This window comes from Bos indicus x Bos taurus, chromosome 13 (assembly GCF_003369695.1).
Source record: "Bos indicus x Bos taurus breed Angus x Brahman F1 hybrid chromosome 13, Bos_hybrid_MaternalHap_v2.0, whole genome shotgun sequence".
NCBI classification, from domain to species: domain Eukaryota; kingdom Metazoa; phylum Chordata; class Mammalia; order Artiodactyla; family Bovidae; genus Bos; species Bos indicus x Bos taurus.
Genome location: NC_040088.1, coordinates 23,034,114 through 23,058,175, shown reverse-complemented (window position 1 = coordinate 23,058,175; position 24,062 = coordinate 23,034,114). Strand labels below are relative to the sequence as shown.

The window sequence follows — 24,062 nt, the reverse complement described above, 5'->3', positions numbered from 1 at the left end:
GTGTGTTATTACTTCTCTCCGTCTCTGCCTTTCTTTTCTCTCTCTCTCTCTCTCTCTCTCTCTCTCTCTCTCTCTCTCTCTCGTGTCTTTTTGTCCTTATCTTGGTTTCTGCTCCTATTTCTATCTCTTTCACTGTGTATGTGTCTCTCTTTTTCTGTATGTCTCTGTCTTTCTCTGTGTATCTCATCTCCGCTCTCTCTTTCTCTCTCTCTCCCCCTTGTTCCACCCCCCGGCGCCCCCACCTTTCTCCGTCTCTCTATATCTCTGCTTTTCTCGCCCTCACTTTCTCCCCTCCTGCCTGCCCGCTGCTCCCTGCGCCTGGTCTGCCCCCACCGCCGCCGGTTCAGGGGAACGTGTGCGGAGCGATTGTCCTGGGGGACATTTGATGGATTAGAGCGCTGAACAGTTCCATTGCTAGGGGACCACCTGATCTCCTCCAGCCTGCGTCCCATATAAAGCCGGCAGCCGGAGTGCTGAGCACAGCTCCAGCGATCGCCAGTCTGAGAGCCGCCGCCGCCAAGCCCGAGCGGGAGCCAGAGCTACAGCCGGGGCCGCCGCCACTGGTGCCGGCTCCGCGCTGCCGCCCGCCCGCCGCCCGCTGGGAGCTGTCCAGTGCTGAAACCCCGCGCAGACAGCCAATCGCGCCCGGCTGGCCTCCTCCCCCCGACCAGGGCCCCTCGCAAGTGCCCCCGCCGAGTCCCACGCCAGTCGCACCATGCCCCGCTCCTTCCTGGTAAAGAAGATCAAAGGCGACGGCTTCCAGTGCAGCGGGGTGCCGGCCCCCACCTATCACCCCTTGGAGACCGCCTACGTGCTGCCTGGAGCCCGGGGGCCTTCCGGGGACAACGGTGAGTGGGACCCGGCGGGGGGGAAGAAGAGGGGAGGGGAGTTCGGGCCCTCCCCAACTCGGGCCACGAGGAGGGGTGCGCGCGGCAGGGAACCCCGGGAGGAGATTTCCTTGGCTGTGTGCGCCTCCCGGGCTTCCCGAGGGCCAGGCAGGCGGGGCGAGGGCCAGGTCCGTACAAAGGGAAAGTCGCAGGGTCGGCCCATCCCGCCGCCGAGCGAGCGTCAGCCTGGACTTTGAAAGTTGTGGCCCTAGATTGGAACTGGAGTGAAGGATGGTGAGAGAATGGAGAGACAGAGAGTGGTGTCCATTAAGGGTTAGTGCTGGGGGGGCTAATGCACAAGGCGTTCTAAGGGTCCCCTCTTCCTGGTTGAGGGAAGGAGGCTGGTTGTCCGAGAGTGCTCCCTTGATGGTGAAGGTAAACTGGCCTGGACCACCAATCCCTGGGGAGAGAGGGTTGGCTCCCTAGGGGTAGCTGGGGGCACCCTCTTTCCCTTCAAGTCTGCTCCCCCTGGTGATGCCAGACAAGTCTTCTCAGCCCCCTCTCTCAGCAACTCTTTTGTTACCCTCAGCCACATGCCTGCCAAAGGCTGGGCCTGTCCTGGGGACTGAGAGGAAGAGGGAATTTCTAGGAGGGGTTCCCCCAAAGTGGCTCTTGGTCTCCTAGGTCGCACCCTCTTCCCCACTCCGGCTTCTCACTCCCCTCTAGAGCCAGCCCTGCTGTTTCTTGTCAGTCCCCCACCCCCAACACACTCTATTTCTTTTCAGAGCAAGTTCCTATAGTGACAAGGGTTTGGGGGACAAGAGAGGTCATTCAGGCCCAAAAAGGGGTGATCTCTGGAGGTTGTGGGGGAAAATTAGAGACTGGTTCTGTGGACCCCATCCCCCATCAAGGAGATCATAAAAGGGTTCTCCTCTGATGGTCCCCCCCAGGACAAGTGTCTGAAGAGGAGGCATCCCTTTGGCAGAAGAAATCTGACATCACATGTGGCATCACCTTTGGGGTGTGCGTGTGTGTGTGTTGTGTGTGTGTGTGTGTGTGTGTGTGTGTGTGTGTGTGTAAGTGGGAAGGAAAGAGGAGAGGAGAGAAAAAGGAGAAAAGAAAGGATTGAAGATGAGGGGGTAGCTGAGATGGCAAAGGCAGGAGGGTGGGAGCTTCTGCCTTAGGGATTTCCAAGCACTTCACCCACATTCCATCACTCCGCCAAGCCAGGTAGCAAGAGGGTGCTGGGTAAAATGCTCTGTGACCTCATCAAGGTCAAAGAAATTAAGGAGCTAACAGGGATACAGCTCCAGCCCCTCACCCCCTGACCTCCCCCAGATCTCCAAGAGAACCAACTCCCTTTTCTTTGCCCCACGTGTTTCTTAGTCTACTGTCCTCTTTCTTGACCCCAGGGCCTCTTGGGGTTGAGGACTGAATCCCAGGGATATGGCTGGGCTTATCTGAATGCTGGCAGGACAGAGGGTGGACCTGGGTCCATGCCAGGGCTGGGGACCTCGGTAGAAATGGAAATGCCTGCAAGCCTGAAATGTGGATCCCTCGGAGGATGGACACAAAGCCCTGGGTTCCTGCCCACTGAGGGCCCCTTGGTCCTGTCCCAGGCCAGCTGAGGAAACCCAGAGAAGCCCAGAGAATTTCTCTTGCACAGCCAAAACTGCAGACTGTTCCTCGGGAGGGAAGCAGGAATGCCTTGCCTTGAATTCAGTCCAAAAAAGCTTTGAAAGGAGCCTCTGAGCAAATAGTGGGAAGCAAGGTAAGGGCCAAGCCATCAGCAGGGATGTTCTACCAGCTTTAACCCCCTAGAACCACCCTGTCCTTGGCCCCTTCCCTAAAGGGCTCCAGACCAGCTCCTTCTGGGGAATCATGAGGCTGTCCTAACAGTTTGATATCTGGCGTGGAAGATATCCTAGGCCTGGGCTCTAGGTCTCTGACTTGCTATGTGACCTTGGGCAAGTGCCTTTCCTTCTCTGATCCTCCATCTCCTCAACAGTGAAAGAATTTGGATGGCATGATCTAAGCATCCTTCCAACTTTGACAAGCTCAGTTTCTGTGAAGGTCAAGTGTGGGGTGGGAGGCATTGGAGATGACTGGATGAGGGTCTAACAGAATGCAGGGGGCCATTGTCAGGGTTTCTGTAGGGCTCCGTTCACCATTCGACATCTGGCTGAGGATGGCAGAGTTTCTGAGGCCAAGCACTTTTCTTGGTTTCAGTCTCTGCAGGCAGCCCCTGGACGAGGACAGGTACTCTGCCCTGGCTGCTTTGGCAGTGTCTGCAGTAAATGGTTAGTGCCAGAGACCAAGGGGTGACCCTTCAAGCCTGAGTACGCCTGGGAAACACAGAGTCTGCCTTATTCTGTTATGGGGCGGGGTGGGGGGGTGCTTTTCCATCCCTGGGGTGTGGCCAGACCGGGAAATGAAGGCTCCCTCATCCCACGGGTGGGTAGGGGTGCTGGGGGTCCTCGGAGAGCCTGCCGGCATCTAGTGGTCCGTTGTCTCCGCTCTGCCGGAAATAACCTTGCTGAGCATTTGAGGGAAGTGTGAAAAATTGCTGAGCCGACGTTTTTCTCTCCCAGCGTGTGTAAGTGTGCTGGGTAAACAAGGAGAAAGAGAGGAGGGGGGGAGGTGAGGAGAGTGAGGGAGAGGAGGAGGGGGGAGGAGAAAGGAGGGAGGGAAACGGGGAGAGCCTGGGGCTGGAGATAGTTCCAGTTATTAGAAAGATCCTCTTACAAGCCATTCCAGCAGCAACAACGGCTGCAGGGTCAGGGTGAGACCAACAGGAGGGGAATCTGGGGTGGCGGTGGGGGCAGGAAGGGAGCCTGTGAATGCGGAGGTCAGGGGAACCACAGGCCCCTGACTGATGAAGATGCAAGACCCCAAATTAAAGAGTACCCCCAGCCCAGGGAGAGCTTGGGAGTGCCGGAGAATTCCTGGAGGACTCCTCCTCCTCCACACACACACACACACACACAACAGCAGCCTCCGTGGGCCCCGCAGAGGGTGTGGCAGGTACATCTGGGCTCCAGGCTCCCCCTGAATGCACCTAAATAGGGAAGAAGCCCCACAACGGGGCAAGTTCCAGGTTTCTCTGCAGCGCTCCCCAAAGAAGGGACAGCAGATCTAATTTCACCATCCTCTCCATCCTAATGCCTCTTTTCTCCCCCTCTTGCTTCTCCACTGCTTTCTACCTCTGTGGCGCCCTCCCTTCCCCTCCTTTCCCCTGGTTGATTCTGAGCACAGATTCAGTCCCCCAGTGAGGTGGTAATTCACATCCTCCCAACCCTCTCAGAACCTCATCCTCCAACTCCATCAAACTTCCCCCTTCCCAGGCCTGGGCCCCATCCTGGGGAATGCTAGGGACTCATTCATCTCAGAGAAGGAAGGTGCCCACCCAGCTGCACACCAGTGGTCTCCAAGGATCTGTGGACATCTTCACTGGCCCCGGAGTATCGACCTCTCCACACAACCTAACTCTGAACTCCAGCTGGATGCCAGGTCCTCCATCCTCTTAACCCCCACCACGTCCTGCCCTCATACTCCTTCAGAGTGCATCCGACCCAGGCAGATGAGGGATCAATGCCAATCCGATAACGCAGTTGTCTGCCCTCCACAGCTACATTAAGCCTCTCCAGCAGCTGAGGAAGCGCTCCTACTTCTGCCCATGGGCTTCTCTAGTTGACCACATTATACCAACACCCGCTTCCGCTCACTCCCTCTGATGGCGCCGAGGAGTCGCCCCAGGCCAGGCCTGGGAATCTGCTCAAAGTCCCCAATTGCCACATGTCTACCCTACACTTTAGAAAGCCTATTTGGGGTGCAGGGATGCAAAAGGGTAGCCCCGGTCCCTTGGCAGAGGGAGCTCAGAGAGGGCTGTAGAGGGGTCAAAGGACACAGAGCAGGCCCGCCTGAGTGTCTTTAACCACCTCTGCCCCTGGCATCTTGGTCTCGGTCCAGGTCCAAGGTCGAGATTAGAGACATGGCAGAGGTTCAGGTTCAAAGTCCATGTCCAACCTTCATTCTAGGACAAGGTCTGAAGTCTAGTTCCAAGGTCAGTGTCCCAGGTTACAGGCTCACTTCAAAATTCAGAACAAATCCATGTTCAAGTTTCAATCCATGTCCAAGTCAACATTCATGCTCCAGGATCTGCATCTGGATCCAGATCCAATTTCTAGTCCAAGGTCATGTCCAGGTCCATTCTCAAAGCTAGCCAGTTCAAGACTTAGAGCCAGCTTCCTCTGAAGCTCTGAACTAATCTTCCCTTGCCCGAACCTCAGTTTCCCTCTTACAAAAATAAGCAGTCAAACTTGATCTCTTTCAGCTCTGGCCTTTCAGGGACCCAAAACTCAATTTTCTTAAAAATCCGTCAGCGGGAATGTGCAATAAAAGGGATGGGATACTGAATCTAGGGTCCATGCCCCCCGTTAAGCCTGGGGTCACAAGGGGGACATGAAGGAACCAGGCTGAATGTCCACTCTTCAGACAGTCTCAGTTTTTGGTGCCTGATAGAGGTCAGGAGAGTATATCAAGTCCCTACGGCAGCATAGCAATTTATACATCCCAAACACACACGCATACACACACAGAGTGGGCACAGGGCAGCAAGCTCAGAGTGCAGGCGAAGGTTAGCTTCAACCTCCAGAGGCAAAGCTGAGATTGGAGAGGTGACTTGCCTGCGATGACAAGGGCGTAAGTGGTGCACTGCACCACCCCTCCCAGGTGGGTGCTTCATACACATCCCCGGGATCCCCTCAGCCTAGAGGCGCTCTCAGGGTGCGGTGGGGGGGCCTGTGAGATGCTGCTGGGAGAGATGAGGCCCCAGAACTCTTGGCTTCCTTCCAGCTGTGGTCTCCCCTGAGATGGAGTAGCCGCCGCCAGCCTTTGGCTAAGAAGGGAGGTTGGAATGGGCCCTCTGCCTCTTCTGGGGCACAGAGAGGGTAGGGCAGGAAACAGGGAGCCCAGAGAGACAACGTACATTATACGAGACACCAGGTCTCCAGAAGGAGGCCCAGAAAGGGCCCCAGAGGTGCCTGGGAGGGAACAGGAGGCTGGTCCACCGACCAGTGCTAAGAAACTCCAGACCCTCAGCCACCAGGCCTATTTCCACAACCCCTTGAAAAATCTTTCCTATTGATTCCTGCAGAGCTGTGGACCTCCCTGTGGGCCACAGGAATTGGGTCACAGTCAGGAGAAACCAGAATATGGGGGATTTCAGGAGGCGGGGACAGTGGGGAGAGGCTCTGGAGTGCTCTCAATATTCCCTTGGTTTGAGTCAGTGGGCACGAGCCCCACACCCTACAGCCCTGATCATGTTGGGTCAGACCCCACTCTGTCCCCCCTCATCTGGACTCAGGGGCCCCCTCCCCAGTGGGCAGGTGTATCAGCTGCCAGGCCCTTGGAGGAGCTGGGTGTCATTTCTGGTCCAGTGCCCAGGGAACTGCGAACAAAGATGCTATAATAAGGGGAGGGGGAGGCACCAGCCCCTTTGCCCAGCTCTGTGAGCAGACAGGAGAAACTATTTTTATCCCGCTTTGCTGCTGACAGACCTGGCTTTCTGCTCAGCTGGCTGGAGCTGATTCTCAAGGCCCGAGGCCCTGGCACAGCAAGACGCAGCTCTAAATATATTCATGCAGCAGCCCCTCCAGCCCCCCACCTAGCAGGGCCCAGCCCTCCTCGGAAAAGTGGGCTACCTGGGAAACTGGCCCATCACTAGGCCCCTCTCTTCTACCCAACTAGAGACAGGGAAGTGGGATTTGGACTGGAGATTCCCTGGAGGAAGTCTGGGACACTGAGAACCTGAGGGAGACTGGGAAAAAGAGCACTGGCCTGGGAGGCAGAGGGCCAGCCTAGCTCTGGTGGGAACTTGCTTTGTGACCTGGTAAAGGCCTCTCTCTGGGCTTCAGCTTCCTCGGAAGTAGGGCACTGGAGCAAGTGACCACTACGTTCCTTTAGACACAAGCTAACAGACCTCAAATACCGAGCAGGGTGCCTTGTACACAGTAAGTGCTCAAGCGGGGTTAGTCATTACTTTTATTAATTATTCACAAAGGTTTACAAAGGGCTGGTGCATTTTCTAGAAGAATAGCTTCTCCCCACCCCCAATACCCCATCATTACATCAGACACAGGCCAACTAGGTGGTGATATTTGAAGAAACTCATTGCCCCTGCCTCCCACCAGTTGAAAATCTTCCTTCCCTCAACAGGTCTCCATGCCTGCTCAGGGGTTTGGGGAAAAAAAACACAGATTCTGGAGGATTTCAAGCCTTACTCCTCCTCCAGTGACCTTGAGCAAGTCCTCTGCCCTCTCCAGGCCTCTGGGCTTAGTGCAGTGCCTGGCACAGGGGGTGGGCACAATGGTAGCTGGAAGCAGCAGTGCTTCTCAGAGAATCCCCCACCCTCATCCCAGGGGGTCAGACAATTGGAAGAGACAATGTTTGTGAAATGCCCAGCACCTGATTTCTCATAAAATTCCCTTGCAAAAAAATTTTTTAATGTATTCTGGACCTTCAGTCTAAAATATCAAAACTCTTGAGCAGGGAAAATCCAAAGTCATTCTCGGGTGATGTACATGACATCTCCACTTCTCCTAAGTGTTTCTGAGCCTTCCTTATAGCCCCATGCGACTGGAAGGGCTCTGTTCCATCCCTCAAATGGGGCACTGGAGCCCAGAGAGGCTTTGTGACTTACCCATGGTCACACAGCTGGAATATGAGTAAAAGAGTCAGTCTTTTCTCCCTGGGTCCCTGGCCCTCCCTGCCTCTATCTGTTTCCAAACGAGAGAGGCCTATCTCACCCTGTCAGCAGGGAGACAGGTAACTCATCCTTCTATAGTCACCTGTAGGACAGAGGGAGGCATCTAAAACCTGTGTGAGTTCTACGCACAGAGTCAGAAAAGCGCTGCCTATAGTGTCCTAAAGGATTCTCCAGGGTTGAGGTCCAGAGAAGTGAGGCGGTTTGCCCAAGGTAACGCAGCAGCCTGAGATGACCCACGTGTGTCCCCTTCACTCTTCAGCAGATTAGGGGGTATCACTAGAAAACGTAGGAACAATAATAATGACAATTAAATAACAGCTTGAGAGGCTACTGTGTGCCAGGCATTACTAAGCATTATACACCATTAATTCAGTCAGTCCTTTTATAAGTGCCTTTATCCAGATGCAGCACAAAAAGGTTTAATAACTTGCCCAAGGTCAGATGGGCTTCCCTGGTGGCTCAGCTGGTAAAGAATCCGCCTGCAATGCGGGAGACCTGGGTTTGATCCCTGGGTTGGGAAGATCCCCTGGAGAAGGGAACAGCTACCCACTCCAGTATTCTGGCCTGGAGAATTCCATGGACTCTATAGTCCATGGGGTCACAAAGAGTCGGACATGACTGAGCAGCTTTCACTTTCAAAGTCACATAGCTAGGGAGAGGTCTGTGAGTCTGACGAGAATGAGATGGAGCTGATAGGGATTGGGGGGTAGGGCACAAGACAATGGGCATCATTGAGGAGTCGGTTCAGCCACGATGCAACAAGGGTCTTTCTAGCATCTCAGTCAACCTTCTACAGGTAGAGACAAAGTCCAGAGAGGTCAGGCAACCTGATCACAATCACAAAGCAAGTTAGAACCACCTCCACCAAGACGACCACATAAACTCTCATACAACCCTCCACCCCCACCCCACAACTCATGCCAAACTCCGCAGCTGCTGACCACAATGTCTGGCCCCACAATTCCTGACCGGAAGGCAATTCCGCCTCTGTCCCTAAGCAGAGGCTCAGCCTTTGAGGTGCCAGTATTTACATAGAGACCCCCAGCAACCGGAGTGCTGCAGTACTGCAAGTCACCACCAGAGGGCAAACAGAAAGAGAGTCCCGCTAGGGCGAGGACTGCCCAGACCATTGAGGGGCTACCAATTCTCTGGATCACCAGCTTTCTCATCAGAGCGTGAGCCAGAACCTACACATCTTGGGTGAGGAAACAGTGGCCCAGGTTGGAGGTGCAAGATGTGTCTGTGCGGATGCCAAGAACACTGTGGGTTTCCAGCACAGAAACCCACCTGGGGAGATTGTTATTGTTCAGAGTAACAGCCAACATGTACCATGCCAGGCACTGGGTTGGAATTCTGGCTCTAAGTTACTAGCTGCACAACCCTGGGCATGTTGCTTAACAACTACTTTATGCCTCAGTTTCCTCATCTGTAAGATGGTACCAACCTCAGAGCCATGAGGGTGGGATGCATTCGTGTGTAAAACCTTTAAATTGTATCAGACACAAAAGTGCTCTGGCAATGTTGGTTATTATTTGTTCACTTCTCACTTATTTGCTTGTTTATTCATGGACTCTGTACTATAAACTGTGTGAGTTGGGTGCTTTTATTGTCCCCTATTTCACAGCTGGGGAAACAGAGGCATAGAGAGGTCAAACACTTTGTCTAAGATCACACAGCCAGGAATAGTAAAGCTGGAACTCAATCCTGGTAGTTTGGTATCAAAATTGTGCTCTTAACCAATATGCCATCCTTAATAATAGCACATCCAAGGTCACATGATCAGTGAGGCCCTCCAAATGGATGCTATACTATCCCCATACCCAGAGAACAGAGCAGAGATGCAGGAAGACGTACAACTTGGTCTAGGTCACCCAGCTAGAATCAGTGTCAGGAAATCAAATTGTCCCAAGATCTGGTAGACAGCATGGTCCTGGCAGACCCTGCTGCACTAGGGATTGAGGCTGGCCTAGCAAATCTTTATCACCCATTCACCACCCATTTCACAAATACTTATCAAGTGCTCACTAGCTGGGGCTCTGCCAGTAGATGAACAACCCAGCCATGCCCCTTCCTCCCAGCGTGTGGAAGAGGAGCAGTGCAGTGGGTTCCAACTCTTGTCCCACCCTTGAGCAAGTACCACCACCACTCTGCATCAGTTTCCTTATCTGTAACACAGGTTATTTTTGTGGTGATTCAGCAAGGTGATGGGAGTGAAGCACTTAGCACAGAGCTTGGTACTTAGTAAGTGCTCATTAAATATCAGCTAGTATTATCATTATCATCAATAATCACAATAGGAAGAAACACAGAAGAAAGAGGGAGTCTAGGCATACCTAACAGGTATTTGACTCAGTCTGAAACAACACTCCTTGAAAGTTTTGGGGGCTTTAGTACCAGGCCTGATTCCTGGAGTGGGAGGAAGGGGAACCTCCAGACCAAAGGCAGACAGGAGGGGAGAATGGGGTGCTGAGAGGCTGTACACCGGCCCCATTATAAAACTGCCACCACCACTGCCCTCTCTGCATCTGACCAGTGCCCTCCCTACTGAGTCTTCCACCTCCACAACCCCCAGTCATTGTGTGTAGAGGTCCCTGTTGGGCAGCTGAAGGGACAGGGTTAAAAAATAAAGGTACACCTTCTGGGCCCGGGTGCCTTCTGCACAGACTTCACCCTGTGACCATCCGAAAGGCCAGATGAGAGGCAAAAGCACAAAGGCTGAATCAGGCAGGTTGTTTCAGGGGATGAAAGCTCTGAATCCAGCTCCCTGCTTACAAAGCCCTCCTCCACCTGCTCATTTGAATCAAGGATGCTGGGGGTGGTGGAGGGTCATATTTCCCGCTTTGCCACTCTGGGTAAAGAAGCCTAACCCCCATTGTTTTTTGCAATCAAAGGACAAGGGAAATACTTGGTATCTCAGTGCCAGGTTGCTAAGTTTGTGTAATATCTGCCAGAAACCCTCCTGGGAGCCCAGGCCCCAGGGCCCTCAGGGAAGGTGCTGGGACCAGGCAAGGCCCAGGGAGGCAGAGTCAAATCAGGGTGGTGCCTGCCCTTGGAAAGCCCCTGTAGAATGTCCTGGGAGGGTGCCAGCCCACCCACCCAACAGTCATTAGATCCCAAAATGGACAGGACTTCTGGTCAAAATCTAGAGAGGAAGGAGGGGCTCAGAGGGGGGATGAATCTCACAAGGGGACTCCAGAAGACCTCCAGTGGAGCAGGGAGCAAAACAGGCTTGGGAGCAAGTTACAAGGACATGCCCTTCTTAGAGCATTTATTACATGCTACATACTTGACCTCTTTTAAATCCCCCAGCAACCCTGGGAGGTGGATTTAACAGGACTGTGATTCGTTCATGCAATGTCTATTCTTTGTACACCTCCTTTGAACCAGGCACGTGCTGGGCACACAGATGTCACCCTGAGACGCTCACAGTCTGGTGGGGGGGCGGGGGCAGACAATTGAATAATCTTCAGCGAAGTCGCTTTTTCAAGCAAGTAAAAAGCATAATTGTAACAGCTAACATTTATATAGCAATTGCTGTGTGCTCTTTCTTTACTTCCTTATATGTAAAATGAGAATTAAAACAGGATCTACTTCATAGGGTCAGTGATGACTAAATGAGTTAACAAGAGTAAAGCATGGAGGCGGAGCTTGGTGCACAGGAACAATTAATGCATGGCTCTTTTCATCACTTAGTCCTTCCAAAGACCCTGGGAAGGATCATAAGTTCCATTTTGCAAATGAGGAAGCTGAGACTCAGATGAGTCAAAGGACTGGAATGGCAGAATGCTGCTGGAAGAAAGAAAGTCTGGGTTTTGGCATCAGGCTGCCAAGGTTTGGATCCTGGCTCCACCAAATACTTGTGGGCTTGGACTATATACCTCAGTTTCTCTCTCTGTACAGATCCTACAACAGTACCTTCCCTGCGTGGCCTTGAGCACTTAAGAAGATAGTCAACACCAGATCAGTAGAATTTGACCTCACCGTGCTCCACAAGGATGGAGTTGGGTGGTTTTTATTGTGGCCCACGTAATTAGGATTTGAACCTGGGCATCCTGACCCCAGAAGCACAGAAGCAGGACAGGGGCTGCTGCTATACAAGCAGACTTCAGTTCCCAAAGAGAGGCCACGGGGACGCCTCCTGGGCGCCTCACCTTCCCTGCCCTTGTCTCATCCCCTCCAGGTTACGCTCCGCACTGCCTGCCCCCCAGCAGCTACGATGCGGACCAGAAGCCAGGCTTGGAGCTGGCGCCGGCCGAGCCCGCGTACCCGCCGGCGGCCCCGGAAGAGTACAGCGACCCCGAGAGCCCTCAGTCCAGCCTGTCGGCGCGCTACTTCCGCGGGGAGGCGGCCGTGACCGACAGCTATTCCATGGACGCCTTCTTCATCTCGGACGGGCGCTCGCGGCGGCGGCGCGGCGGGGACGCGGGCGGCGCGGGGGACGCCGGGAGCGGCGGGGGGCGCGCGGGGCGCGCGGGGACGCCGGCGGGCGGCGGGCACCGGCACGCGTGCGCCGAGTGCGGCAAGACGTACGCCACGTCGTCGAACCTGAGCCGCCACAAGCAGACGCACCGCAGCCTGGACAGCCAGCTGGCGCGCAAGTGCCCGACGTGCGGCAAGGCGTACGTGTCCATGCCCGCGCTGGCCATGCATGTGCTCACGCACAACCTGCGCCACAAGTGCGGCGTGTGCGGCAAGGCCTTCTCGCGGCCCTGGCTGCTGCAGGGCCACATGCGCTCACACACCGGCGAGAAGCCGTTCGGCTGTGCGCACTGCGGCAAGGCCTTCGCCGACCGCTCCAACCTGCGCGCGCACATGCAGACGCACTCGGCCTTCAAGCACTACCGCTGCCGCCAGTGCGACAAGAGCTTCGCGCTCAAGTCCTACCTCCACAAGCACTGCGAGGCCGCCTGCGTCAAGGGGGCCGAGCCACCCCCGCCGCCGCCGCCCGCCGGCCCCACCAGCTGAGCCTCCCACCGCGCTCCCCGGTCCCCCAGCTGCGTCCCCCTGCCCACGGCCCTCCTGGGGACCCTGCTCCCAGACCGGAACTTTTCTCTCCGACCCCCAAACCCAGAACTCGCTTCTGCCACTGTCTTCCCCAAGTACATCCCGACCCGCCTCGTCCTTACCGGCTACCAAGATTCGGACCTTGACCCGCTGTCCGCGCCCTCAAGGCTCCCAACTCAGGCACCAGGCCCGCACGTTTGCCGGGCCCCCTAGCCGGAATTTTCTCCCATCCAGACCCTGCAGTCTCCCTAACTTGCAGACCTTTCCTCTCACTTCCCAACTGCATTTCAGGCCGGTTCTCTACTGGAGCCCCTCACTCTTAAGGCCTAAACCTCCCCTTGACTCTCACGCCTGCCATGGATTCCCCATCCACACCAGGACGCAGGCCTTAGGAATCTAATCTTCACTCTCGGAGGCCCCAACCTGTCCCAGATCCCCCTGCCCTTACCTTGGCCTTAGTCTAGCCATTCACACACCACCTTCCTCATCCTCTGGGGGACCTTCTCACTCATTCCCACCCCTACTCTCTCCAGACCCCTCATCCCACTTAGCAGCTCTCAACCCTCTGAGTTCACCTGACCTGGGGCAGACATAAGGGCCAGTTCAGGGCTCGGCCACCTAATGTAGCCCCTCTCTCACTCTGGGACAGCCCCTCCTTGGGCTTCCAGCCTCTCCTGCAGATTCTCTGAGCACTTTCCCTACCCACAGGACTACAGGTACCCTCTTTATGTATTGGGGAGAGGTCTGGGGCACCTCACAAATGCCCTTCTCCCCATCCGGCTGGGCCTCTCCAATGTATTTATTTGTGTATTTATTTATTTATTATTCTAATTAATCTCTTGCCCTCACCCAGTAATGGTCTGGCTTCCCCAGCTGGACTGGGAGGTCAGGGAGCCAGGCAAGGAGAGGGACAGCAAAGGCCATAGAGGGCTGTCCCCCACCCCAACACACCCCATTTCGGGGAGTGGGGAGAAGCCCTACCCTCATCAGAGCCTGAACTTGCTGGGGAAGGGGGCGTGAGAATGCGAGGGATAGCCTGCTGACCCTCAACTGGGGGGGTGGGGAGACATCAGGAGGTCAGTCTTGGGGCAGGTCCCCGCCCTCCTGAGCCTTCTATTCCCACTGCAGGGAGACCCGAGAGAGGAGCCTCCCCGATATGTTTCCTATTCATTCCTCTTCTTGAGGAACCCCAAGTTCCAGGGACCGACTGAGCCCCGGATCCGTTGGGGCTTCCGGCCCGCTCCGCTCCGCTCCCGGGAGGAGCTCTCCCTCCCGCCACGTCTATGCAACTCCCCGGGCAGAGGGGCCGGGGCTCCCAGCAGCGCCCCCATTGGCCGCCACTACCTCCCCCGCCGCGCTTTTGCATGCCCGGGCGAGGACCGAAGCACACACCTCCATGCTCGTGGGCCCTGGCCCCCTCTGCTTTAAGCACACGCCTCTGCCCCATCTCTAGGCGCCCAGCTGGGGGCAGGAGTCCCAGAATCTCTGACCCTCCCCCCTCTTCCCTAAGCCGCAAATGAGGGTGGAGCCTGGAGGGGGCCCCCCACTGGGAGCAGGTGCACTTCTCTAGGGCTTCCCAGCTCCAGGCCAACCTGGGAAGGGAGGCGGCAGGGATGAGGGGAGGGAGAGGGGGTGCAGAAGCAACTACGGAGGGTGTTGATCCTGTAAATAGGAACTTCCGACAGCAATAATTTTCCATGCATGCTAAGCCTTTTGGCCATATTTTGTATGAGCGCTTGGCGCTCTCCCTCCCTTCTCCTCCCCCATCTTCCACCCCAGACTCCCATCCCTTCCTCACCTTCAGCAGTATTACTTGTAAGGCAATTCAGGGATATTAAAGGGACTTTGGCCACTCATCAGTGCCTCTAGACCTTCTGATGGGGATAGGTGGGGTGGGGGGACATCTAAGAAGCAGCCAGATTTTTGTTCCACTCAATCCCTCCCTGCCCCACCAGCCTGACCAGCCTGTAGCTGTCCCCAGCAGTCACACAGCTCAAGGATTCCCTTGACATCCACAAGGTTCCAGGCATCCTCAGTCCTAAATGGTCCTCATCTACTGGGATTGCAAACTGAAAGGGTTCAAGACCCAGATTAATAACATAAGTGAATGAGGCAGGCTGCCCTAAGACATTAGGGGATGCTGGCAACTGAAAACAGCATGTTTCACCTTAAAGCATTGCAATTCAAATTAACTGCACCTCTCAAACAAATACAACTGTGGGCCAGATTTGTCCCTTGACAGCCAGTTTACAACCCCTATATTCTTCCCCACTTTCACGCTTCTCTCTAGGGGGGAGGGGAGGAGGGGTTCTGGCCAGTCTTACTGGTCATACAAGTGGTAAATGCAGGCATGCAGAAAGGTTGACTTTGGCTCAGCAACGTTGTCCCAAAACTAGGAGCTGCCCCTAGAGCCTGTGGGCTGTCACCAAAAGTGTTCAGTAAGCCAGTGGAGCACCAGTCCATTCCACTTGCCAGCTGGCTTGGTGAGCTTTCAAAATGCAAATCTCTCCTCGCCTTATTAAACGACTTCACTGGGAACCACTAGCATCGTGCCATTTAACTCCAACCCCCAGCACAGACTCACAGGGTGTGGGTGTGCTCCGAGGACCCAATGCCAGGCTGGGGGCTTGGGAGTATAGCTGGAACTGCATCTCCCTTTGAGTCACCTTTCAGTTTTCTTCCCTTTATAGACAGGGCACTCAAATTTTATACCCTTAACCTGGTGTCTGTCCACCTTTCCTTTCATATACCTCTGGACAGGCTGACTGCATCCTGAGCTATGTGCTAGGTGTCTCCAGCAATGACAGCAGTGTGGAAATCCCCCACAAAGTCTGCAGAGGGAGTCTGACTGGCCCAGGCACCTGATGCCTTCCCTGGCCATCCACACTGCTCCTGTTTGGTTACTGCATCCGTTACATTTGTTTCAGGACCAGGGACCAGAACCCACTCTAGATATCATCTTATATTAATAAACATCTCATGTATCATCTTGTGACCTTAAAGGGAACCAGCCTTACATGAAGCCCATAGCCTGGATGGCAGAGCAGACATGGGAAAGCCCATGTCCCCATTACCTGCATCCCAGAGCACCTCAATTAGCATATATCCAGTCTGCTTTTCACAGTCCTCTCAAAAGAAGGCCTCTGGGATGCAACTCTGGCTCTCCTCTGCCCTGTCTGGCTGCTCCACTTAGTGACTTTGCAGACTCATCTTCCTGTGCCTAAGTAAGGAACCTACTTCCTGTTCCCTCTTCTGTCCTGGTCTGTGCTCCTCAAGGTCTCTCCTAGACTCCTCTTCTCACTGTGTATTCTCATGAAGCAATCTCATCACACCCACGGCTTCAATTTTCACCCACATGAAGATGACTTGCAAATTTACATTTTCAATTCTGACCTCCTCTCTGAGCTGCAAATCCACATCTCCCTGCAAACCACCTCCACATGGATATCCCCAAAGTACCACAGACCAGCCCAAGTCTGAAGCCATGATGTGGTTCTCTCCTGCATCTGTCTCCTTTACCCTTCCATCTAATCCATCAGGTTCTGTTTATTTTTTTCTCTTTGCCTTCTCAGTCTCCACCCTAGACCATAGCTACCATCATCTCTTACCTTCTTACTGGTGACCCTGGATCCATTCTGCCTCCACCACCTCCCTTCCTCTCTCCATAGTGACCACAGGGATCTTGTTTAAAATGCGGATCTGATTATGTCACTCCTGTTCCTCTTCTGTGTTTAAATGCCTCAATGATTTCTCACTGTGGGGGATGGGGAGAGGGAGCTGTTTTCAAAAACCTACCCAGTCTGACTCTTTCCATCACTCTAGCTGAATCTTCAGACATAAGCCCCTTTGCTGTTTGAGTTACAGCCACCTCTGTTTAGCAGTTTTGCTTTCCCCACTGCCACAGGGCCTTTGCATAAGCTGTTCTGACCACCAGTAACAGACTTCATTTGCAAAGCCAATAGCGCCACTGTTGACTAGTTATTTCTTTTCAGTCTTCATCTCCCAGCTTGATGATCACTTCCTCAAGGACCACACGATCTTGGTTCACAGCACTTACCAATAACGTACACTTTTCCATTAATTACTGTGCTATCTGGTTATTCTCTGTCTCCCCCATTAGATTATAAGCTTTATGAGAAAGGGACTGACAGTCTTTTTGCTTGTCATTAAATTTCCTGGGTCTACCACAGTACCTAGCCAAAGCAGATAACCAGTAATTTTTTTTAATAAACTACACACTTTGAAGTCATAATCAATAAATGGCACCCCACTCCAGTACTCTTGCCTGGAAAATCCCATGGACGGAGGAGCCTGGTGGGCTGCAGTCCATGGGGTCGCTAAGAGTCGGACACAACTGAGTGACTTCACTTTCACTTTTCACTTTCATGCATTGAAGAAGGAAATGGCAACCCACTCCAGTGTTCTTGCCTGGAGAATCCCAGGGACGGGGGAGCCTGGTGGGCTGCTGTCTATGGGGTCACACAGAGTCGGACACGACTGAAGCGACTTGGCAGCAGCAGCAGCATGCTTTAAAAAAAAAAAAAAGAGTCTTGTTCCCTCATGGCCATAGATGACTGGTTCAGATTTGTGCATCTGACTAGAACTTGGAAATTTCCTCTCTCCTTCTCTCCAAATCATAAGACCTGTAACTTGAGAGCTGTGGCTCAGATTGCTAGCTACTTATCAATATCCACCCTCTCCTTCCTTAGTAAGAGAACTCCATTGTTTGCCAAGCACATTGCCACATTGCATATTGTGGAATATTACATATCCCAGCTGCCCTTGCCACCAGCGGTGGCCATGTGATCAAATTCTGGTCAATGACACACAAGGAGAGTGTTACATGGAATTCTGAGACAACACCCGAAAAAGGAGGGGGTCATATCCTTTGCCTTTCCATTTCTCCACCTTCTTCCAGGCAGGCACTTCAGCAACACCCTTGAACTAGGAGGTGACCCTACTCTAAAAGGATGGAGTTGACGATAGAAAGGGCCTGTGCCCCTAGTGACGGTGGAGCAGCCACCCCAGTCCTGGACTGCCCACTTCCAGATTCTCTTTCCTGAGAGGAAACGTGTTGGGGCATTTTAAGCCTCGCTTGTCAGGTTTCTATTACTAAAAGCCAAAGATAACCCCTGCTGATAGCCGCGTTCCTATCACACAGAGGTAATCCCTCTGCCAAGGGAGGGACAGAAAAAAGTCTCTGAACCCACTTTTCTCTAAGGCCTAGTTCCACCCTGCAGTCAAGGGAGTGGCCAAGTGTTCCATTTTCATTAAGCTGATTCACACTGGCTTTCTACACCTGCAAACAGGAGCCTGGGCTAATATGTTGGGACTAGTCTAAAAGTGCAAACACAGAGAGACCTTTGAGATCTATTATAAATTTAAAATGTTACCAAACATATTTGATTTGATATTTGACAATATGATATCGACATATTATCATATTTATTGAGCACTTACAGTGCGTTGGGCACCGTTCTAAGAACCTTACTTACATCATCTCTTTATTCTCTCAACAACTCTACAAGTTAGGCACCATTATGAAGGCCATTTTGAAAGTTAGGAAAACAAGGCACAGACAGGTGCCTGGTCCACGGCCGTCTAACAAGACATGTATAATTTTAACACAGGCAAGGCTCAGAACTATTGAGGATGATCCATGAAACTCCCCCCTTGCCTTAGTTTTGACTTCCCAGTAGCAAAGTCTTGAGTGCAGGTAGTTTATTTGGGAGTTGATTTCAGGAAGCAGGAGTGCAGGGACAAGAAGAATGAGACAGAGGGTGTGTTAGTGGGGTTGTGGCTGTAGCAATGGGTCTGGTACTGCTATTTTCTGAGAAGGATCCTAAAAAGGTCCAAACGGTCTGGGATGTTTCTCACAATTCTCCACCTGTGACAACGTAACACACTTTTACTCACCAGCTCTGGTTGCCACTGGTGAACACCTCAACACTTCTAGGAGGCTCCCACAGGGATGGAAAATATGGAAGACACCGGAAGCCTTGGCTGGGAAGCCAGGGTGCTAGTGAGTCTGGGTTTGCACAGTACTTCCCACCACAGTTTTAGCTGAGATCAAAAGTAGGCCAAGGGGACATCCCACTGATATCCAGGTCTTTGGTCTACCCTTTCCTTGCCGACAAAGCTCACATTTGTTCAGACATGTATTCATCACTTAACCCATCGAGGGGGCTCAAAGGGGGCTGACCCCATGGGTGTGGCTGATTGGTCTCCTCCAACCCAATCAGAGTCATCCCAGTGGGTGACAGGTTCCAGCACCCATACGTAAGCAACTCAGCACATGGTACGTCCGGGTGGTTGTTGTTCAGTCACTCAGTCGTGTCTGACTCTTTGTGACCCCATGGACTACACACCACACCAGGCTTTCTCGTCCTTCACTATCTCCTGGAGTTTGCTCAGATTCATGCCCACCGAGTCTGCCATCCAACCATCTCATCCTCTTCTCCTTTTGCCCTCAATCTTTCCCAGCATCAGAGTGTTTTCCATTCAGTCAGCTCTTTGCATCAGATGGCCAAAGTACTGGAGCTTCGGCATCAGTTCTTCCAATGAATATTCAGGGTTGATTTCCTTTAGGATTGACTGGTTTGATCTCCTTACTGTCCAAGGGACTCTCAAAGAGTCTTCTCCCAACACCACAGTTCAAAAGCATCAATTATTGGGCACTCAGCTTTCTTTATAGTCCAACTCTCACATCGATACATGACTACTGAAAAACCATTGCTTTGACTACATGCACCTTTGTTGGTAAAGTCATGTCTCTGCTTTTTTTTTTTTTTTAATATGCTGTCTAGGTTGGCATTAGCTTTTCTTCCAAGGAGTAAGTGTCTTTTACTTTCATGGCTGCAGTCACCATCTGCAGAGATTTTGGAGGCCCCCCCAAAATAAAATCTCTCACTGTTTCCACTGTTTCCCCATCTATTTGCCATGAAGTGATGGGACTGGATGCCATAATCTTAGTTTTTTGAACGTTGAGTTATAAGCCCACTTTTTTTCACTCTCCTCTTCCACTTTCATCAAGAGGCTCTTTAGTTCCTCTTCGCTTCTTGCCATTAGGGTGGTGTCATCTGCATATCTGAGGTTATTGAGATTTCTCCCGGCAGTCTTGATACCAGCTTGTGCTTCACCCAGCCCAGCGTTTTGCATGATGTACTCTGCATATAAGTTAAATAAGCAAAGTGACAATATACAGCCTTGACGTAAGCCTTTCCTAATTTGGAACCATTCTGTTGTTCTATGTCCAGTTCTAACTGTTGCTTCCTGACTCAATGTTTATATCCCCCAAAAGTCCATATGTTGAAGCTTAATCCCTAGCGTGCTGGTAGTTGGTGGTAGGACTTTGGGGAGGTGATTAGGTCATGAGGGTGGGATGATTCTGATGCATGATGTTTCCTCACAGGGTCTCCAGCAGAAGTGACCCCAGTTAACCATCATGTTAACTGCTCATCAGTGTCCTCTATACTGGCATTTCTCCCTTCCCCAGTCCTTCCTGGCCTCACTTCCTACAGCAGATTGTCTTCCAAAGATGGTCCCAACAATATCTCGTTTGTGGGAACAAGCTCTTTTAGGACCTTGCTTCTCTTTCCATCAAGACATGGAATCTCCATACCTTCCCTTGAGCCTGGTTGGGGGCAGGGTGGTGGTGTGACAGCTCCTACAAATAGAACACCACAGAAATGATGCCATGGGACTTCCAAGACTAGACTGGAAAAGGCCATGAAGCTTCTGCCAAGTTCTCTTGGGACACTCATTCTTGAAAGCCAGCTGCCATGCTATGAGGACGCCCAGGCCACATGGAAAGGCCCCGTGGAGGTGTTCCGGCTGACAAGCAGGATGGTCCAGTGCATGTGTAAGTGAAGACACCTCGAGATGATTCTAGCCCCAGCCATCAAGTCACCCCCAGCCATTGAATCACCTCTCAGCTGATGGCCCAGACATTGCAGAGAAGAGACAACCAGTGCCCACGGTGCCCTGCCTGAATTCTTGACCCACAGAATCTGTGAGGATAATAAAAATGGTCGTTTGTTATTGACTATGCCAAAGCCTTTGACTGTGTGGATCACAATAAACTGTGGAAAATTCTGAAAGAGATGGGAATACCAGACCACCTGACCTGACTCTTGAGAAATCTGTATGCAGGTCAGGAAGCAACAGTTAGAACAGGACATGGAACAACAGACTGGTTCCAAATAGGAAAAGGAGTACATCAAGGCTGTATATTGTCACCCTGCTTATTTAACTTATATGCAGAGTACATCATGAGAAACACTGGGCTGGGAGAAGCACAAGCTGGAATCAAGATTGCCGGGAGAAATCTCAATAACCTCAGATATGCAGATGACACCACCCTTATGGCAGAAAGTGAAGAAGAACTAAAAAGCCTCTTGATGAAAGTGAAAGAGGAGAGTGAAAAAGTTGGCTTAAAGCTCAACATTCAGAAAACGAAGATCATGGCATCCAGTCCCATCACTTCATGGGAAATAGATGGGGAAACAGTGGAAACAGTGTCAGACTTTATTTTGGGGGGCTCTAAAACCACTGCAGATGGTGACTGCAGCCATGAAAGTAAAAGACGCTTACTCCTTGGAAGGAAAGTTATGACCAACCTAGACAGCATATTCAAAAGCAGAGACATTACTTTGCCCACAAAGGTCCGTCTAGTCAAGGCTATGGTTTTTCCTGTGGTCATGTATGGATGTGAGAGTTGGACTGTGAAGAAGGCTGAGCGCCGAAGAATTGATGCTTTTGAACTGTGGTGTTGGAGAAGACTCTTGAGAGTCCCTTGGACTGCAAGGAGATCCAACCAGTCCATTCTGAAGGAGATCAGCCCTGGGATTTCTTTGGAAGGAATGATGCTAAAGCTGAAACTCCAGTACTTTGGCCACCTCATGAGAAGAGTTAACTCATTGGAAAAGACTCTGATGCTGGGAGGGATTGGGGGCAAGAGGAGAAGGGGACGACAGAGGATGAGATGGCTGGATGGCATCACTGACTCGATGGACGTTGAGTCTGAGTGAACTCCGGGAGTTGGTGATGGACAGGGAGGCCTGGCGTGCTGCGATTCATGGGGTCACAAAGAGTCGGACACGACTGAACTGAACTGTGCCACTGCATTTTTCAGTGGTTTGTGTTACAGTGATATAATAACTAGAGCAGCTCCCCAAGAAAGTGCCTGCACACAAGTCCCAGTCTCAGAGTCTACTTTTGGAAGAACCCAAACTAAAACAAAAGAATATTGTTAGATCCCAGAATTTCTCCAGCTTCCAGTCGCACGCTTACATTAGCCTCAGTGGAAGGTACCTCATCTTAATCCCAACACAAGGGTCAGGTCTTCATGTCATTAGTTTATGGGTGGTGTTGTTCAGTCACTGGGTCGTGTCTGACTCTTTGTGACCCCAAGGACTGCAGCACGCCAGGCTTCCCTGTCCCTCACCATCACCCAAAGTTTGCCCAAGTTCATGTCCATTGCATTGGTGATGCCATGGATAGTTTAGGGATAGATGGGCCAAAATAATAGAACTGCTGACTAGCCAGGTCCTCTTCCCCCATCAATCCTCCTTTCTCATGGAATCTTCCCCAAAACCACACAGGAAAACAAGGTTGAAGTACCAGGCTTTGCCAGTTCTGTTCAGGGATCAGAGGCCATGAACTTCAGGGGAGGGTAAACCTTCTTGAGCCCAGAGGTGAACACCAATTAAGCTAAACCAATCAGTGTAAAGCTTCCGAGGTGTAAAGAATCCAGGGGTAAATAATCCAATGCAGGAGACTCAGGTTCAATCCCTGGGTTGGGAAGATCCCTTCTCCTGCCATCCCCTGGAGGAGGAAATGGCAACCCACTCCAGTATTCTTGCTTGGGAAATCCCATGGACAGAGGAGCCTGGTGGGCTACAGTCCACAGGATTGCAAAGGGTTGGACACGACTGAGCAACTGAGCATGCATGCACACAATCAGGGTAGTTCCAGTCTCCTTGCCTGGGACTGGTTTAGGCATGGAAGTACGATGAGACATGAGGAAAACACTCCTGGGCAGAAGGGTGGGCAGGCAGAGCATGGTTACTAAAGGTTTCTTCAGTCTTAAAAAGAGGGGCAAAGGGATGTCAATGTCCTAACTTCCACCTTTGAAAGCCGTTATATACGATGCTTGAAGCTACAGCAAAACATCTTGGGACCATGAGGGGCAAGCATGAGGATAAAAACAAGAACACGGAGGATGATGGCACAAAAAGCTGGAAAGAACCTGACATTGTTCAATTACCTCTTTACCAATCATGGATATACCTGCCTCCAGAAATCTTAATTATGTGGAAATACAAGTCTTCTTAAGGCTTAAAATTCAATTTTGAGTTGAACTACAGGTGTCTCAACATACAGAATTTGTTACCAGGAGTGGGGGGTTCTCACTGGGCAAACTATGATGAAAGATTCAGGACAATTCTCCATTTTTCCATCCCAGAAGCTGTTCCCTCATTTCTTCTTACTTTCTGAAAGAAGGAAGTGGTTCTAAAGGAACAACTTCCCTCTTGATGAAATTCTCTAATTACCAGTAATTTGGGGGCTGAGAGGAAGCCCAGGTGGCTCAGCAGTAAAGAATCCACTTGCCAGCGTAGGAGACACAAGAGACTTGGGTTTGATCCCTGGGTTGGGAAGACACCCTGGAGAAGGAAATGGCAACAGGCTACAGTCCATGGGGGTCCCAAAGAGTCAGACATGACTGAGTGACTGAACACACACACACGTGCCAGATTCCTTTCTAAACACTATATGTTATTTTCATTTACTCTCCCTGGCAATTGAGAAAGGAAACCAAGACACAGAGAAGTTGGGTATCCCACCACACACACACACACACACACACACACATCACACTGGCTAGTCGGTGGCGGAGCCAGGACTTAAATCCATCCCATTCAAGTAACTGCAGATCCTATACCCTAAACCATCACCTGCTTCTTCCCTGTTTTCCCTCTCCAGAACCAAGCCACTTTCCAGTGTGAATAACCCCTCCTCCAGGAAGCCTTTCCTGGCTCTCCTTCAGCACTCTGGGTGTCATGATGAAACCAGTCACCTTCCTTGATTATCACTATGTAAGCACTGATTTGGGCTTCCCTGGTGGCTCAGTGGTAAAGAATCCCCCTGTAATGCAGGAGATGCAGGTTTGAACCCTGGGTCAGGAAGATCCCCTGGAGGAGGGGATGGCAACCCACTCCATTATTCTTGCCTGGAGAATCCCATGGACAGAGAGCCTGGCGAGCTACAGTCCACAGGGTCGCAAAGAGTCAACCACAACTGTATCGACTTAGCACGCACATCACCCTCTAACACCCATTATCTCCAAATGTTTTCACAGTTCCCTCACTATCATTTTACAAAAGAGAAGGCTGATGCTCTTGCATCTTCCCTGAGACCACACAGCCAGGGAGTGGCCATTTGGGATCTGAACCCAGGCCAGTCTG

At 52.1% G+C, this 24,062-nt stretch overlaps 1 protein-coding gene across 1 annotated transcript; it reads left to right on the top strand.

The window, feature by feature from the left end:
- The first annotated feature begins 65 nt into the window (after positions 1-65).
- SCRT2 (scratch family transcriptional repressor 2) lies at positions 66-14,453 on the top strand. Its single transcript, XM_027558918.1, has 2 exons — positions 66-848; positions 11,774-14,453. The coding sequence occupies exons 1-2, from the start codon at positions 716-718 to the stop codon at positions 12,556-12,558; spliced, it is 918 nt and encodes a 305-aa protein (XP_027414719.1). The 5' UTR covers positions 66-715; the 3' UTR covers positions 12,559-14,453.
- The last annotated feature ends 9,609 nt before the right edge of the window (positions 14,454-24,062 follow it).

Excerpts from the sequence above, each read along its gene's own strand:
- SCRT2 (XM_027558918.1), top strand. The coding sequence starts at position 716 with ATGCCCCGCTCCTTCCTGGTAAAGAAGATCAAAGGCGACGGCTTCCAG. Across the intron at positions 849-11,773 it reads GGGGCCTTCCGGGGACAACG|GTTACGCTCCGCACTGCCTG; the intron begins GTGAGTGGGACC and ends CATCCCCTCCAG.